Here is a 16,157-nt window from a genome sequence, read left to right as displayed (position 1 = left end):
TAGAAACCCTAGAGAGCTCGCCCCGGGAACCCGCTAGAGACCCTAGAGAGCTCGCCCCGGGAACCCGCTAGAGACCCTAGAGAGCTCGCCCCGGGAACCCGCTAGAGACCCTAGAGAGCTCGCCCCGGGAGCCCGCTAGAAACCCTAGAGAGCTCGCCCCGGGAGCCCGCTAGAGACCCTAGAGAGCTCGCCCCGGGAGCCCGCTAGAGACCCTAGAGAGCTCGCCCCGGGAACCCGCTAGAGACCCTAGAGAGCTCGCCCCGGGAGCCCGCTAGAGACCCCAGAGAGCTCGCCCCGGGAACCTGCTAGAGACCCTAGAGAGCTCGCCCCGGGAACCCGCTAGAGACCCTAGAGAGCTCTCCCCGGGAACCTGCTAGAGACCCTAGAGAGCTCGCCCCGGGAGCCCGCTAGAAACCCTAGAGAGCTCGCCCCGGGAACCCGCTAGAGACCTTAGAGAGCTCGCCCCGGTAACCCGCTAGAGACCCTAGAGAGCTCGCCCCGGGAGGGAGCTCTACAGAAATCCCGCCTTTGCAAGCATGGGATTTCCAGCAAACCCGGCCACATCCAGAGCTGATCACGGGAACCTGCCCGGGGCTCACAGGACGGGGCAGCACAAGCCCCAGCAGGGAATTAGATCTTGTCAAGAGACAGCGGGACACGCCCAAACCAATACCCAGACTGACTCCCTTCCCCCGCGGTGACTGATCGGTACTGGGCGGGGGTCACACCCTCGCCCGTGGGCCCCTTGCTCTAGCTGCAGGGCCTAGGGGGAGAGCTGCTGTCAAACAGGCGCCTGTCCCCGGGGGGGGGGCTGGTACCCAGCCCCAGGGAGATGCTGGGAGTGAAAGTGACCTGGGTGCAGGGCTGGAGAGAGGAGACACAGCCCTGCCATGCCCCGGGGTTCCCAACCCCTGGGATTGGCCTGGAGTCTCCAGGAACCAAAGATTAACCTGTAGCTCGGGATGAAACCTCCAGGAATACAGCCACCACAACTGGCCACCCTGGGTGGAGAGCGCCTGGGCCCAGGGCTTACAAGGGGCCCGGGGAGCCCCACAGGGTGCTGCACCGTCCCTCCCAGGGGTGCCCCCCAGAGTCGCCGGAGCTGGTCCCACCCAGCCCCTGGCCCCCCAACAGGGGCAGTGGCTGCAGGCCCCAGAGAGCCACCAGCGCGAGCCCCGCCCAGCGGCCCGAGAACGAAGCCCGCGGGCGCTACACGCTGGCCACGTGGGTCCTGGAGCCAGCCCCGGGGGCGCTGCAGGGGAGCGGGGCCCCCAGGACCCCTCCCGGAGCCCCCGGCCCTGCAGCGGGGGCCGGCCGGCGCGGCGCAGCTGGGGGCGGGTTCCCGGGACGGGCGGACGTGACGCACCTGTCATCGGCTACACTGTATCCTGGGGCCGGTGCGGGCTGCACGGGGCGACCAGCCGCCGGAGCCGGGAGGGACCGAGAGCGCCCCGGGCCGCCCCGATCCATGAGGCTCCCTGCACGGTGAGGGCTGCGGGGAGCTGGGGTGCAGAGCAAGGGGCAGCTGGGGGGTGCGCTGCAGGGGCAATGGGGGCAGGGGCAGTTGGGGGGCAGAGCAGTGGGGGGCAGGGGAGTTGAGGGGGTGCGCTGCAGGGGCAGTTGGGGGGCAGAGCAGTGGGGGGCAGGGGCAGTTTCCGGGCACAGGAAAGGGACTAAATCGAAAGCAGGAATGAGGCGAGGCGGGAGGCTCGGGGTCAGGGAGCTGGGCAGGGGGGCAGCATGGGGCGGGCATAAGGTGAGAGGAAAGGAAAGAAGTGGGCAGAGAGAGCTTAGAGTGGGGACAGAGTCCGGTAGGGGGCCCAGCAGAGGAAGCCAGGGGAAAAGGGAGCAAGGGAGTTAGGGGTCCCTTGTCCTGGAGAATGACAGCATTTCATTCTTCCCTTAAAGGAGTTATTTATCCGACTCCCCTCCTCCTCCAGTCCCCCAATAGCTCTCTCTTCCCATGTGTTTAGGAGGAGGTTCTGGGAAAGTGCAAACTGTACCCTCTTCTGAAGGGGCTAATCCTGTCCCGTTTGCTGGGGGCTGGACAAAGACACTTCTGCTGAACTTTCATATATCCCTGAATATCTTGGGCACGCAAAGAGCCAGGAGACTAGTACTGTCCAATAGCCTGACACTCAGTTGGGAGTCACAGTTTCTGGGTTGCTATCCTGCTCTGCCACTGATGTGGCTGTGTGACTTAACTTCCCTGTGCCTCCTTTCCCCCACATGAGTCAGGAATGAGACTTGCGAACAATGATTACTGTGTGTAAAATACCTTGGGATCATCTGAGAATAAGGTCTTATAGAAAATCAAAATGTTATCTATCGTAATTATGTTATTTATTTGAGCATAAGCTTTTGTGGGTAAAAACCCCAATTCTTCAGGTAAAAACCCCACTTCTTCAGATGCATCTGAAGAAGTGGGGTTTTTACCCACGAAAGCTTATGCTCAAATAAATCTGTTAGTCTTTAAGGTGCCACTGGACTCCTTGTTGGTTTTGTGGATACAGACTAACACAGCTACCCCCTGATACTTATTGTAAATATGATTATTCAGCGGCCTTTGTGTAGTTTTATCAGGTGGTCTGTCTTTAGCTGCTTGTTTTCTCTATTTCAACACCACCCTATCTCTTCAGGAAGTGGGGAAACTTTGAAGGTTTTAGCAGCTGGTGTGTTCAGAAATTTACAGCTATCAGTTTCCTCCTTAGAGGAGATCAGTCATATAAAAATACCCTGTTTGGGGTAGGGTAGATCTCAGGATGAAGTAGGATAGAAACCTGGCTAAAGGCATCCCATATGCTGAGTTAGCAGTTGTAATCTGCAATACATTTCCTCCAACTACTATCTACCACTTTCTGAGCTGTTCATACTTTGTTCTCATGCTCCCCAGCTCTTGGCATGTTTCCGTCTCCCAACATCTAGGCCTGTTTGATTTTCTTGAGTGTCATGGAGTCATAGAATTTAAAGGCATTCTAGGTGCTGAGCAAGCAGATGTTGCTGGTTAAATCACCCCCAGGTCTTCCTGCTCTGAGTTGTTTTCCTTTTCTAACCTGCACTACAAAACCCTACAGGTTAGAACAGAACAGAGTGTGAACCAAGATAAATAGGGCCCATGACTAACACTGAGCATGACAGAAATGCAATGATACTTCTTTGGAATAATGACTCTAAGGGTGTGTCTACACACAGAAGTTGCACTAATTGAACTAAAGGCTGGTACTCAACCACTTCAGTTAAATGAGTACAACTTCTGTCTGTAGATAAGTCCTAATAGTGAAGTCTTTAGGGCTGCCAGAGGTCGTGAATATGCTTATACAGACTTTCATGGGGGTACTTCTGATTGTCAATTATACGCAAGGCACTAGAAAACATGAACACTGTAATTCTTGCAAGTGGGTATGCATAAAGAGCTACATGCATGGACTTTTCAAACATACTGTGTGAACAACTCAAGGGTAGATCATGCAAGTGCTTTCCTGGCATAACTATAGCTTTGCTTCAAACAAACCATTTAATAGAGGGTAAATAATAAGTAAAACTTGAGGCCTGTCAATTCAGAGGAACATTCATGTTATTAGTTCTGTGCATGTCCTGTCCACTTGGACGTTAGTGAGTGAGTTTCAAAGTGAAGCTGTTACTGCCTCAGTTAACCATTTACTAAGAATATTCTGTATTTTCTAAGTGCAGTCAAGGAGCATTTCATAGAAGTTAATTAAGCCTCAAAAATCTTTATAGGGTGGATAAATATCCCCATTTTATAGTTGGGTAAACTGAGGAGAAGTGACTATTGAGTGTAACTGATACTTTGGCTCACAAGACAGCTATTGTGCCTTGCAGAAACTTTTAAAAAGTGGGAAGTTACTGATTTGCTAAAACTGTTCACAAAAATAACCTTTGACACAGAGCCCTACTGTTTCGATTGAGCAAGCAATGTCCTAATTGCAGTAGACAGGAATCAAAAAATGAGTAAGCAGCAGTTAGTGATTATGCAGTTGAAAATTAATGAAATACAACAAAGTCTGGAAATGGACTAAAAGTGGCCAGTTGTAGGGCTGGTTCTCACAGACTGTGCTATCTACTCTCTTTCTGTTATGTGTTGTCTAATTAACTAATTATTTAATATATCCAGTCAAGTTGACTTCTGAGGGCTCTTTAATTACTGAACAAATTCAAACCTTACTAAAACCCTTGTTGGAACAGTGTCCATGGCAGAGCTGGGAAAGAAACCCAGTTCTATTCCCTGACCCAGTGGTTCCCAAACTTGTTCCACCGCTTGTGCAGGGAAAGCCCCTGCCGGGCCAGACTGGTTTGTTCACCTATCACGTCGGTGGGTTCGGCCGATCGCGACTCCCAGTGGCCGCGGTTTGCTGCTCCAGGCCAATGGGAGCTGCTGGAAGCAGTGGCCAGTAAGTCCCTCGGCCTGCGCCGCTTCCAGCAGCTCCCATTGGCCTGGAGCAGCGAACTGCAGCCACTGGCAGCCACAATCGGCCGAATCTGCGGACGTGGCAGGTAAACAGCCCGGCCCGCCAGGGGCTTTCCCTGCACAAGCGGTGGAACAAGTTTGGGAACCACTGCTCTAGCCCCCTGATCTGACCCAGTGGGTTGGTTTGGAGTTGTGTCTGCAGCGTGATTGTGTTTTTGTCACTCAGTGTGCTAATGGGAAATACTGGACATGGATCTGAAAGATTTGAGATGGAAAGGGAAGCTGAGGGCAGGATACATAACACAAGAACCAGGGGTCACCCAATGGAATTAATAGGCAGCAGGTTTAAAACAAATATAAGGAAGTACTATTTCACACAACACACAGTCAACCACAGGAACTCATTGCCAGGGGATGTTGTGAAGGCCAAAACTATAACAGGGTTCCAAAAAGAACTAGGTAAGTTCTTGGAGAATAGGTCCTTCAATGGCTATTAGTCAAGATGGGCAGGGGCAACAGGGGATGAATCAAAGTAACAGCCGTGTTAGTTTGTATTCGCAAAAAGAAAAGGAGGACTTGTGGCACCTTAGAGACTAACCAATTTATTTGAGCATCCGATGAAATGAGCTGTAGCTCACGAAAGCTCATGCTCAGACAAATTGGTTAGTCTCTAAGGTGCCACAAGTCCTCCTGTTCTTTTAGGGGATGAATCCGTTGATGATTGCCCTGTTCTGTTCATTCTCTCTGGAGCACCTGGCATTGGCTGCTGCCGGAAGACAGGGTATATTGGACTAGGCAGTATAGCTGTTCTTTTGTTCTTTTTTGTTTGTTTTTGACAGTGGTCTGCTTGTGCAGAGTCTGTGCCTCCTGGAGCTTAAAAGGAGCACTTGGAAAAGGCAGATGAACCGTGAACTTGTGTGACCTTTTCTGACTCAGCCACTTAGTGTAATATTTCAGTGAGCAGGTTGGCTTTGGTCTCCAGCAACATCATGCCACTACGGAAACCCCCCTCTCCCCTGCAATCGGCAGATAGTCTTCTGGATCCTGGCTTGTGGTGCATCACTTCATAATGGCGATACGGGAATGCAGTGGACAATGGAATGTTACCATCTAGCAGCCTATCTGTCTCATGGGGGGAGGGATAGCTCAGTGGTTTGAACACTGGCCTGCTAAACCCAGGGTTGTGAGTTCAATCCTTGAGGGGACCATTTAGGGATCTGGGCCAAAAATTGGGGATTGGTCCTGCTTTGAGCTGGGGGTTGGACTAGATGACCTCCTGAGGTCCCTTCCAACCCTGATATTCTATGATTTGTTCACCCTTGAAACTAAGTGTTGACAATTCATTTGTGTGAGATCTCTTATCTCCATTACACTTTTTAATGAGCCAAAAGCCAGTTACAGTCATTCATGTTCCCTTTTCACAATAGGTTGTGATTTTTTTTTAATTGCCCCTCCCTTCCTGTTCCCTGATCCTTTACCCATCATGAGCATTAGTTGCTGATGGTGTCTGACAGGAATTGCACCCCACTGACGTATTTCACATGCTTGTAAACTGAGTAGGGGGAAAGCTCTTGTGTAATCGTTAACAATTAAACTGCTGGTGAGGTGAAGTATCACAGAGCTCCAGTGACTATTAATGCACTAGTCCAGGCACATGATGGGGTCAGAGGCGGGCGGGGCTGGAGGGTATGAATATTCTCACTCCTGCATGAAGTGGGACTGGCTTTCAGTGCAACATGCCACCGAAACCCAAAGTCAGATCCTTGGTTGTGGAGTTTGAAATGTGGCCTCAAGTTACGAGCAGGTGAGAGTCGGATCACAGAGAGGAAAGCAGTGGGTTCCTTCTGCTGGGGACAGGCTAGGAATATGTTTAAGGAGACTTTCCAAGAAGGATCTGGATCTCAGATGTGTCCATCTGATGTGAATATAGAGGTGTTGTAATGTTTTGTTTCTGTGTAGCTTTATATTGTTAGCCTCATGCCTCTTCCCTGTAGGCTGGGGCACAGCTGTCTGAGCAGAGCCAGAGGAGGAAACAATCAGGCAAACTGTCCTTTTGTTCTGCCACTCAACGGCATTCAAAAGGAAACCCAAGGCTGGAGACTTTTTTCCCTGTTGAGCCTCGGGTTGAATCTGCCCAATGGTCAGTGATCCCAGGAGACAAGTCAGCAGTTTGTCTGGCAGGCAGTAATTTCACTCGCCCACAATGGGTTCATGGCTGCCAGATGACAGGATATTTTCTCCTAGGTTGGGTGTGGCATATTCAATTCCAATTCTAACATTATTGGAAAGGCAACTAACTCCATGACAGTCAGCACACAAAGAAGCCTGGTGCTGCCCTTGCTGTACCAAAGAGTTCTGCAGAGTCCTGGCTTCGTTTTAAGGGCGAGCTTCTCGGAGGGATGTGGGGCTTTCTGGTCCAGAGGATGTTCAGTTATGTGCTTGGGGGTGAAGCCCCCAAGCCCAGCCTGGTCGTGTGAAGGACTCTCACTCTCCGTCTTTGCCCTCTGCAGCCCGCTTGTCTGATGCCGCATTGGAGGAGGAAGGCGCCATTATGGAGTGCTGTCATGGAGGCCACCCTGTGTGTCCACACGTGCCTTTGGCTGACTGCAGCCTGGACTCCCTTGCTAGGGCCAAATGGACTTGCACAGGGTTCAGAACTCGATCCTGGGGCTAAAACCCAGGAGATGGCGCAAGGCTCTGGAGAGTTAACCTGGGCCGTGCACTTGCATGTGCCGGAGGGGCTGGCCTCCCAAGAGGAGGAGCTGGAGCAACAGGCAGACGAACTGGCCAGGACGGGAGGCCTGGTGAACCTGGGCCGGATCGGGGAGTTAAAGGGCCGATACCTCTTCACCCACCGCCCGAATGACCAGACAGAACGGGGACCTGAGGCAATAAGGAGATGGGTGGAGGCTTTTCTTGCACAGCATGGCCGCGTGCGGTGGCACTCTGAGCAGAAGCTTCTGAAGCGCTCCAAACGCAGCCTGCACTTTAATGACCCCGAGTTCCCCCATCAGTGGCATCTGGTGAGTGTCCTTCCTGTGCGAGTGGTTGTGGGATCTCGCTGTGCCAGCAGGGTGAGCCCTGGGATTCGCCTGGAAACGGGGGAGGGAAAGCGGCCTCTTGGAGATCGGAAGGGATTTCTTTCGTTACTCCGAGAAACAAAGGAACTGTTTGGCCCAGTTCCCAGCGCACAAGTGATCGTGCCGCCAAACCGCTGCCCTGGCTGGGTCCCTGGCTGGGTCCCTGGCTGGCATGCTTGGCAGATAGGGCAGCGAGCTCCTGTCCCATCCTTGGAGGTGGTTCCCCTAGGGCAGGGGAATGCCCTGCCTCTCTCTGGGCTGTACTTCCAGCTCCCAGGGCTGGTGATCTAGCACCTTTCACCAGCGGCATGCTCACTTGAAATCAACTGGGCCGGGAGAGTGGGAAACTGACCTGTCCTGGTTCTTACTGGAACAGGGAGGTGGCAGAAAGAACACGAACCTGAGCAGAGGCCAGACAAAGCATTGTGCCGGGAAAATGTCCTGCATTTCACACTGGTATGGAAGTTCCCAAGCCCTCCTGCTGCTGCAGGGGATAGGTACCAGTTTAAGGCCTGATTTTGTTGATTGATTTGGGAGTGCCAGGCACCCTCAGCTCCAGCTGGCCATTGGGAGCTTTAGGTGCTCATCGTCTCTGAAAGTCAGACTCTGTCACAAGGCTTCTTGCACTCCCAGCCATCAGCTTCATGCCCTCCCCTAAGCAATGACTGAGAGCAAATGCTCCTGTAATCTGCCTGGGAGCCAAGATCCCTGTGTGCTCTGACCCTCCTTCCCCAGCCGCTGCCCCGGCTCTGCTGTTGCTCACCTCTCCTTCTTTCTGCCGGCGCTTAGAACAATCGGAGGACCCCGGGAAAGGATATCAACGTGACGGGCGTGTGGGAGCGGAACGTGACAGGCCGCGGCGTGACCGTCGTGGTCGTGGATGATGGCGTGGAGCACACCATCCAAGATATACAGCCAAATTACGTGAGTACCCCACAGCCTGGCTCTGGAGTGGGATGCCCCAGCTGGGTCTGAGATAAGAGCAGCCAATCGCCTAAAGCAAGTGGCTGCCTAGGTACAACCCAGACATGAAACTCTTCGCCTGGTAGCTCCATTGTGGCAGCCGCATGGCTGTTCACAGGACTCAGGGCCCATTAGCAGCAGCACCACTTAATCCCCCTGGCGGTGTCTCGTGTGCCGTTGGTGCAAGTCCTCTCCCGCAGTCCCTCCCCGTCACTGGAATGGGGGAGACGGGGCTTGGAACCAGAGGCTCCTGCTCTCTGGTGGCAGTAGCTGGCTGGCCTGGCGTGTGTCTCTTGTGTGCAGGAGGCTACATGAACACTGCACAGACTGCTAGTGAGCAGCAGATGTCTGGGGCCTGCTGTGCCAGGCGAGCCAGCTGCTCGCCATAGGGCATGAGTATCGGAGGTGCCCACCTGGAGCTCTTACAAGCTGCTCCCTTAAGCAGAGAGGCAAAGCCAGGGCTGCTCACTGGGAAGGAGCTTTCCCTCGCTTGTGGAAGGAGAGGTGGGGGTCATGTTTGCTCCCTTCTCCACCCCTGCTCCAGGGTGAAATGAGGGCACTTTGCCTTTGTTTGCAATTGTTTCTGTTGGCTGAGGTGCCTCTGGCTTTGGGTGCTGCAAACGTTCCCTGTCTCTACTGGCAGGCTGGGCAGAGAGCAGCTACATGGGGAGAGGTGAATGTCACTGTCCGGGAATCCTGGGTATGCTGTGAACTGGCTGGGATGGGGAGGAGGACATCTTTTCTAGATGCTAAAATGTCATTACATTTGACTTTACCATTCCACTGCCCATCAGGACACCAGTGCTGGTTCTGCTAATATCCTTCCACAGTGATACATAATGGGGTTTGGTGACTAACCCACATGGACCCCTGCCTCTGCATTCTTTAAGCTTTCAGCTTATGCTTTCCAGGCCTGCTAATGTGGTATTAAATCTGTTTTCTCCAAAGAAAGGAGACCTCTAAGCTGCAGTTGTTGGTCTGTTTCAGAGCCCTGAAGGCAGCTATGATTTGAACTCCAATGACCCCGACCCTATGCCCCGCCCTGACGCAGAAAACGGGAACCACCATGGGACCCGGTGCGCTGGTGAAATCGCAGCTGTCCCAAACAACGGCATCTGTGCCGTGGGAGTTGCCTACGGCAGCCGCATTGCAGGTATGCCACCTTTGTATGCTGAGTTCGGTGCCTTTTTCAGTCCTCTCTGCTGTGTATTGTCCCCTTGTCTAGTGGGGTGGTTTGATTGGCGTGTGTTGGCTTTGCTCCCGTGCCAAGCTGTTTGAATCCGGTTGGTGAGTTAGTCGGCATTTTTGCAAGGGAAATGCCAGGGGTATCTCATTTCCCCCCGTGTGTTGGGGGGTTTGGATGTTGTGGGTTGGCTTGGACCCATTTCTGTATTGCTAGAACAGCTATTCCCTGCACATGTAAGTTAGGTCGACATTGTAGGCAGCAAGGGAGCTTCCCAAACAGCGACGCTATGGCCTTGTGCACTTATGGCCTCATGCAGGTGTCCAGGAAGCCAGTGTGATGGGACAGGGCAACTGACACGCCCTGTGGTTTGGAGAAAGTCTGGTTTCTGTTCAGCTCTGAAAGTGGCTGGGCCCCAGTGTCTCCATAGCGTGAGACTCCCCACTCCACATGCGAGAGGCTGGCTGGTGGATCTTGCACTGGCCATCGGTGCTTTCCATTCACAAACTGAGCCAAAAGCTTCCTGCTTCGACTGAAATGAGTCTTGGATAAACATGCACTCTGGTGCCAAGCAGTTTGGTTCCCAGAATCCTTTCCATACCTTGTGATTCCAGTGAAGTGAAGCGGTGTCCCATCCCTGCAGACCTTGTTGTTCACCTAGCCCTTCGTCTTCGCAGACATGATGTGCGCAGGCGTGGCTGCACTCCGTTCTGTGCAAAACCAGGGAGCCGGTTCCTGCTGGCTTTACCCTTTGGTTTTAGTAGGTGCTGAAACCACCGTGACGCCCGTTGATTTCAGGGAGAGGATTTAGACCCGCAACGGGGGAGGGTCCCAGAGCCCGGGCTCTCCGCTGAAGTTTTATAGCCCTGCAGTCCAAGCCGTGAGCCCAAGTCAGCTGGTATGGGACAGCCACAGGTGTTTTATTGCTGCACACACACACCCAGTGGATGCCTAGGAACTTAATAGTCCTGTGTTTTCACTCTGTCCAGCAGATGGTGCCGTTCTCCTTAGAATGAACCCGAATGTCCCATGAGCTGCAGTAGGTTAGCACTAGCCAGCATTCTTGGGGTGCGGGGTACAGCCACGGAGACCGTACACTGCGCAAGTAAAACGGAACCGAAAGAGGAGACTAAAATGCAGTCGTGCTCCTGCCCGGTTAATTTGTTCTGTTTCTTGGAGCAGTTCCCCCTGCCCATGGCTTTTCCTGCACAGCCCCTCAGTAAGTGTGCACTGCTGTATGACCCCTCTGTAGTGTGTACCTGCCCGGCTCCTCCCTGGCTTGGAGATTTTGGTTATTGCCATTGGAAAGTGGAGTTTATTTAGCAGAGTGCAACACGAAGGATGGGCTTGTGGTTTAAACCATGGGGCTGGGCATAGGGCGGATCTAATCCCAACTCTGCCAGGGTGACCTCAGGCAAGACACATCTTTTCTCCGTGCCTCAGTTTCCCCACTGGAGAAATGAAGCTCTGTCCCTTGCAGAGGAGGTGAGAGCATAAATGAATGTCTCTCCCATGTGTTGAGGTAAATCTGTGGATGGAAGGTGCTATAGATGTGCAGAATGTCACTATAGTAATTAAATTGGGTGCCAGCAGCCAGATTTTGTTCTCTAACTCAAGAGCATAGCAAATTGAACGATACACAGTGTTACCATCAAATGACCATGGGTTGGAGGGGAGGAAGAGGGGAAAGCCAGCTGCACTCTAAACAAATTCCTGAGGAATAAACTGAGTGAAGAATCTGTGCTTGATAAGAGCGATCAAACCATAATCTGAACCTGCCCCTGAGTCTGTGAATTGGGTACAGCTCAAGCAATGCAGGAACCAGGCAGAGCAGCCTCTGGCTAAGGGGCGGGACAGAGGATGTCTCCCTCTGCCAGGCCTTCACTTGCAGTCCTGAGACCACACATGGCTTGGTGCAAGCCGGCCGATCTCAGACAGCTGGGAGTGGTGCAGGGCCAGTGCTGCCTTCATTCGACTTCTTTGGCACTGGGGCAGGGACTGTTCCACTGTGAAGGTAAACAAGGCACTTGTGCTGCACCGGCCTGGAGCAGAAACTGGTGGGTGTTTCCTCTGTGGTAGAGATTTTAACTCAGGCGTATGCATGGTTTCCATTTGTAACATTGTTTGCTCACGTAAACTATGATGCAAAACCGTTTGACTATCGACTGTTTGGTTCCCTGAAAACATGAGTCCCATTTAAGCTTTCATTTGTTTATAATCTAGCCTCTGGAGGCGGGGTTACTGTACTGTCAAATACTCAGTGTCTCGATCACAGAAATCTGGTAGTTCTGCAACTTCGAAGCCTTTCTAATTAATAATATATTGAGCAGATACATATCCGCTTCTGCCATAACGGATCCCTAAATACTTAGCAACCTATACGTAATGGGATTGTTTCGCCCACTGCTGCATTACAGCTGGGTCTGGGGTGGAACGCATCAGCTGTTTAACAGTGCACAGCACAGCAATTTAGGACAGGTGACTAAAAAAAAATTCTGTCTCCAGCTGAGGCTGTAGGGGGCCTGGGGAGGCAGAATAGAATTGTCTGAATTGGAATTTGGCCAGGATGCCTCAGTCCTAGTGAAAAGCACCAGGGTCTATTTGGGGACCCCAAGGGCACATCTGTGCTGCAGCTGGAATCGAGCCTCCCAGCCTGTGTAGACAGACTTGTGGCAGCGGGACTCACGCTAGCATGCGAAAGATAGCCGTGTTGCTGTTACAGCACTGGTGAAGGCTCGGGCTAGCCACCTGAGCTGGGCGGGGGGAGGTGCGGATTGAGTTTGTAAGACGAGCTGGTGTGAGTCTGTCTCCACAGCTTACTCCCAACTCCAGTGTGGACATACCCCAGGAGGTCAAGACTTTGGCCTTCTGTCTCTTCTGACCCACCCTTTCCCCTTCTCTCATCCCTTTGCCTCCCTTCCCCATCCTCCCACTCCAGCTCCCAAGTTTAGAGCAGAGACGTGCAAATCACCCCAGTGACCTGACACTGCTTCCAGCAGCCCCTCGTGTTTCACTGGCTGACTCCTTATCTGCCTCTCCTTGCCCGGGTGTGAGGGGCTCTGACAGTTTGTAAATGGGAGGCTTGGGCTTTCCATTCACTAGCCCAGAATGAGCCTCTGTGTGGCTTGACTCAAGCTCTAGCCTGAGTCCAGGGAATCCATCTCCGGTTACTGTCTTGGTCCTGGCACAAACGAACCAGTTTGGCCTGATGCTGGGCCCATAGATGTCCCTGCTGGGAACCTGCTGAGGAGTTGGTTCACCCTACATCCATTACAGTAACGCTAATTGTCCTTTGTTGTGCAGGCATCCGAGTCCTGGATGGGCCCCTCACAGATAGCATGGAGGCTATCGCTTTCAACAAGCACTATCAGATCAATGACATCTACAGCTGCAGGTGAGCCCAGAGCTCCGTGCTAAGGTCCTGCCAAAACATATGGTACAACTCCCCTTAGCATGAGTGGTGCAGAGCCCGGTGCTGGGCTACCTTCCCGGGATGTTCTGGCAAAATCAGAGCGGTGGTTGTCTGAGTGTTACAGGGCTGCTGCCCCTCTCCCTCCACACCAGCTCCCTTCCCTCTCTTCCGCTTCTAAGGAGCAGCTCGGCCGTGAGCATCAAAACCCGTAGCATCTTTCCCCTTTCTGTGCTCGCATTTAAACGAGATTAAAATGCTCAAGAGAGGTTGCTCCCTTTGCTCGGTGGGATAATGTCTGCTGGAAGGAACGGCCAGTCTGGGGACGCACCAGCTGTTTGGGGCCGGAGGCGAGAGATTCTCCTGGTGTCTGGCTCAGGAGATGGGGATACCCGGAGAGATGCAAGAGCACTTTGCAGATCTCTGGCACCTTTCATTAAAAGGCTTTGAAGGCCCCAGTGAAGCCCCTGGAGCCTCCCATGAGATGGGTTGGCATTGCTATCCCTGCTGGGAGGATGGGAACTGAATGGCAGAATTCTGGCGCTCTGGCTTCCAGTGCGTTGCTCTGAGTGCTAGCCCACACTTCTGTCCTCCCAGTCCTGTCCTGGGCTTTGGACCTGGGACCCCGCGGAAAGCGCCAGGGGGCTCTTAGCGCTGCACTGGGAGGCTTGCCCTGGTGTCCCGGGGGCTGAGCTTTAATGAAGCCATGTGGTATGTTTCCTCCTGGCGGCAGAAGAGTCCACACCACAAACACAGCCGCCGTGGCGGGGGCCAGGGTCTGTGTGTTCTCAGCAAGGGCCTGTCTGGAAGGAAGGCAGGAGCTGGCCATGGGGACATGGGCTTGGGCCTGCATATCTTTTGGAATCAAGCTTTCCAAGCGTCTCCTGCCCCAGCCTGCCTTGCCAGGAGTCCTGCACAGTTGAGCCAGGTGGAGGTTTGCAGCCCATCATATTTCAGAGGTGTGGCTATGACTTTATTGTTCCTAATAGACATATCGGTGCTGTTGAAGGCTGAAGTACACCGTACTCGGTGCTCCTGGATGGGAGTCCGTCTCTGGGCCTGTCCACTGGGAGATTTTAAAATTGCTCCAACTAAACTGACTGTGAAACCAGTTAGAGCTGTGGGGTAAACCCAGTTAAGGCGGCTTGACCTATTCTTAATCAGCCAGCTTCCAGACAGGTGTAGACCGGCCCCCCTGTGACACCCAGCCTTGTGTGAGGGTGAGGCTTACAAAGGGGAAACTGGAGCCCAGAGGCACCCTGCGTGGGAGGTGCATTGTGAGCTGGAGTGTCTGGGGAGAATAACCTTTCCCAAAATCAAACCTTCCCTCCCTTGGAATCAGACCCGGAGCGTGGTGTGAACATGAGGGCAGGTTCCGACGGCCTGGGGCCCCCTCAGATGGATGGGAAAGTGCCGTATGCTCAGCTCCCAGATGGCTGAAAGCTGGTCCTGTCTGACCGGTGCTTGGGGGCCTCTGTCCAGGTTTTGCATATAACCGGCACTAGCCTGCCCACTGGTTGGCAGATTGGATAGAAGGTGGCCATGGAGACTGAGCTCCTTTCCTGCCCTAGAGGTGGGCCATGCTGGACAGGGTAGGGCTGCATATGGGAAGCTGCTCCTTGACCTGTCTGTGCTGCATCTGTCCTGTGGACAGATAAAGGGCTGCCAGTCGGGCACCTTTTCCCAGCACTGCAGTCACGCATGAAAACTTGAATTCAAAGCAGCGTCCCAAGGTGACTGTGTCTTTTCATGGTGTCTCTCTTCACAGCTGGGGTCCGGATGATGATGGCAAAACTGTGGATGGCCCTCACCAGCTAGGAAAGGTATAAAAGAACTGAGCCTGCCCCAGAGCAACCACCTTGCTGGGAAATGCCTTGCCAGGCTGGAGCCTGTGATTCTCGGTTTGCCTAAAGCCCAGAGCAGGAGGGACTGCCCTGTGGTGCAGAAAGCTCTTGTGCGACCCCATCATGCAGCACACAGCACCCCAGGTCACCGTGCCACAGGGACAGCTGTTGTTGCCTCAGAAAGGGTGACAGCCGGGGTTGTAGGGGATGGTGACTTGAAGTTCCAAGGAAAGGTTCATCTCACATAGACTCTCAGCCCCTTTGATACTTAACAGCTTTTGTAGCGGTGAGCGGCTAGAATCCAAGGAGTGCAACCTCAGAAAGCCTGAGAATGAATAAGGGACTCAGGCAGAGTATCCAGACCCTGATGAGTGGGATAAATGGCAGAGGGAGTCAGTCTGGAAGGGGCATGTAAAGGTTTTTAAGAATCCCCTGCCTGAGAGAAAGAGGTGGCTGGAAAGGAAAAGAAGGAAGGAGTGATTTTTGGATTAATCCACCTGGGGGCTGGCTGGGCTTTCCTCCCCTCTCCCTAGAATGGCTGGTCTGGCTGCTGCTGGAGTGCAGAGGTAATTTGGCCCCTGGCAGACTCTGTAATCCAGCTCCACTGCTTGTTAAGACATTCTGTCAGGTCTATGAACAGCCCCTTCACTTCTTGCAAACAACTATAAGTTATTGTGGCTGTGGGCTGAGGGTTTCTCTATATTTAGTCACTGCTCGGCCCTGCAGCAGGAGAGCCTGCGCTGTTACTGAGCAGCAAATGAAACACCCCCCAAAAATGCAGGCAGAAGCCAAGCTGCTGACTCTGATGGAGATCAAGGCCTGGCCCATTTCCGGCCCTAATGCATCATTAAGACACTGATGCTCTTGGCTTTTGCTAAAAAGTGAGCATTTATCACAGCCATGCTGTGCACTAGCTCCCCATCCATGCGCCTGCCACCCAGTGACTTACTAATGTGAGTAAGAGCTACAGGATCAAGCCCCTAGTTTTTATCCATAGAGTACTTGATGGGCAAGAGCCTGGCTGACCCAGGGACTGCCTCTCCATGGGCCTGATCCAAAGCACATTAAAGTCAGGGAAAATATTCCCATTGATTTCAGAGGTTTTGGGATCAGAGCCCATCTGCGAATCCCTGAGAGTGCCCTGCGGCTGTTCTGGGGAAGGTGTGCAGCGCACCTCGGGGAAGGTCTTGGGAGGCCGAGGCTGTGAGTGGAGCTATGGAACTCCCTGCCTCTGGAGACCGGGATGGACACA

At 53.2% G+C, this 16,157-nt stretch overlaps 1 protein-coding gene across 1 annotated transcript in view; it reads left to right on the top strand.

Annotated features, from left to right (window-relative positions):
• Window positions 1-1,001: 1,001 nt before the first annotated feature.
• Window positions 1,002-16,157, top strand: part of PCSK7 (proprotein convertase subtilisin/kexin type 7) — a 56,647-nt gene continuing 41,491 nt past the window's right edge. Inside the window, exons 1-6 of the mRNA XM_084611855.1 lie at window positions 1,002-1,485; window positions 6,937-7,449; window positions 8,296-8,430; window positions 9,457-9,622; window positions 12,956-13,046; window positions 14,830-14,884. Of these exons, the coding sequence (XP_084467981.1) occupies window positions 6,949-7,449; window positions 8,296-8,430; window positions 9,457-9,622; window positions 12,956-13,046; window positions 14,830-14,884 (948 nt within the window). The 5' untranslated portion in view covers window positions 1,002-1,485; window positions 6,937-6,948. The remainder of the gene's footprint in view (window positions 1,486-6,936; window positions 7,450-8,295; window positions 8,431-9,456; window positions 9,623-12,955; window positions 13,047-14,829; window positions 14,885-16,157) is intronic.

Source organism: Lepidochelys olivacea (genome assembly GCF_965140295.1).
Source record: "Lepidochelys olivacea isolate rLepOli2 genome assembly, chromosome: 22".
Taxonomy (NCBI): Eukaryota; Metazoa; Chordata; order Testudines; family Cheloniidae; genus Lepidochelys; species Lepidochelys olivacea.
Note: the sequence above shows the minus strand (reverse complement) of the source record. Positions and strands in the feature narration are given on the sequence as shown.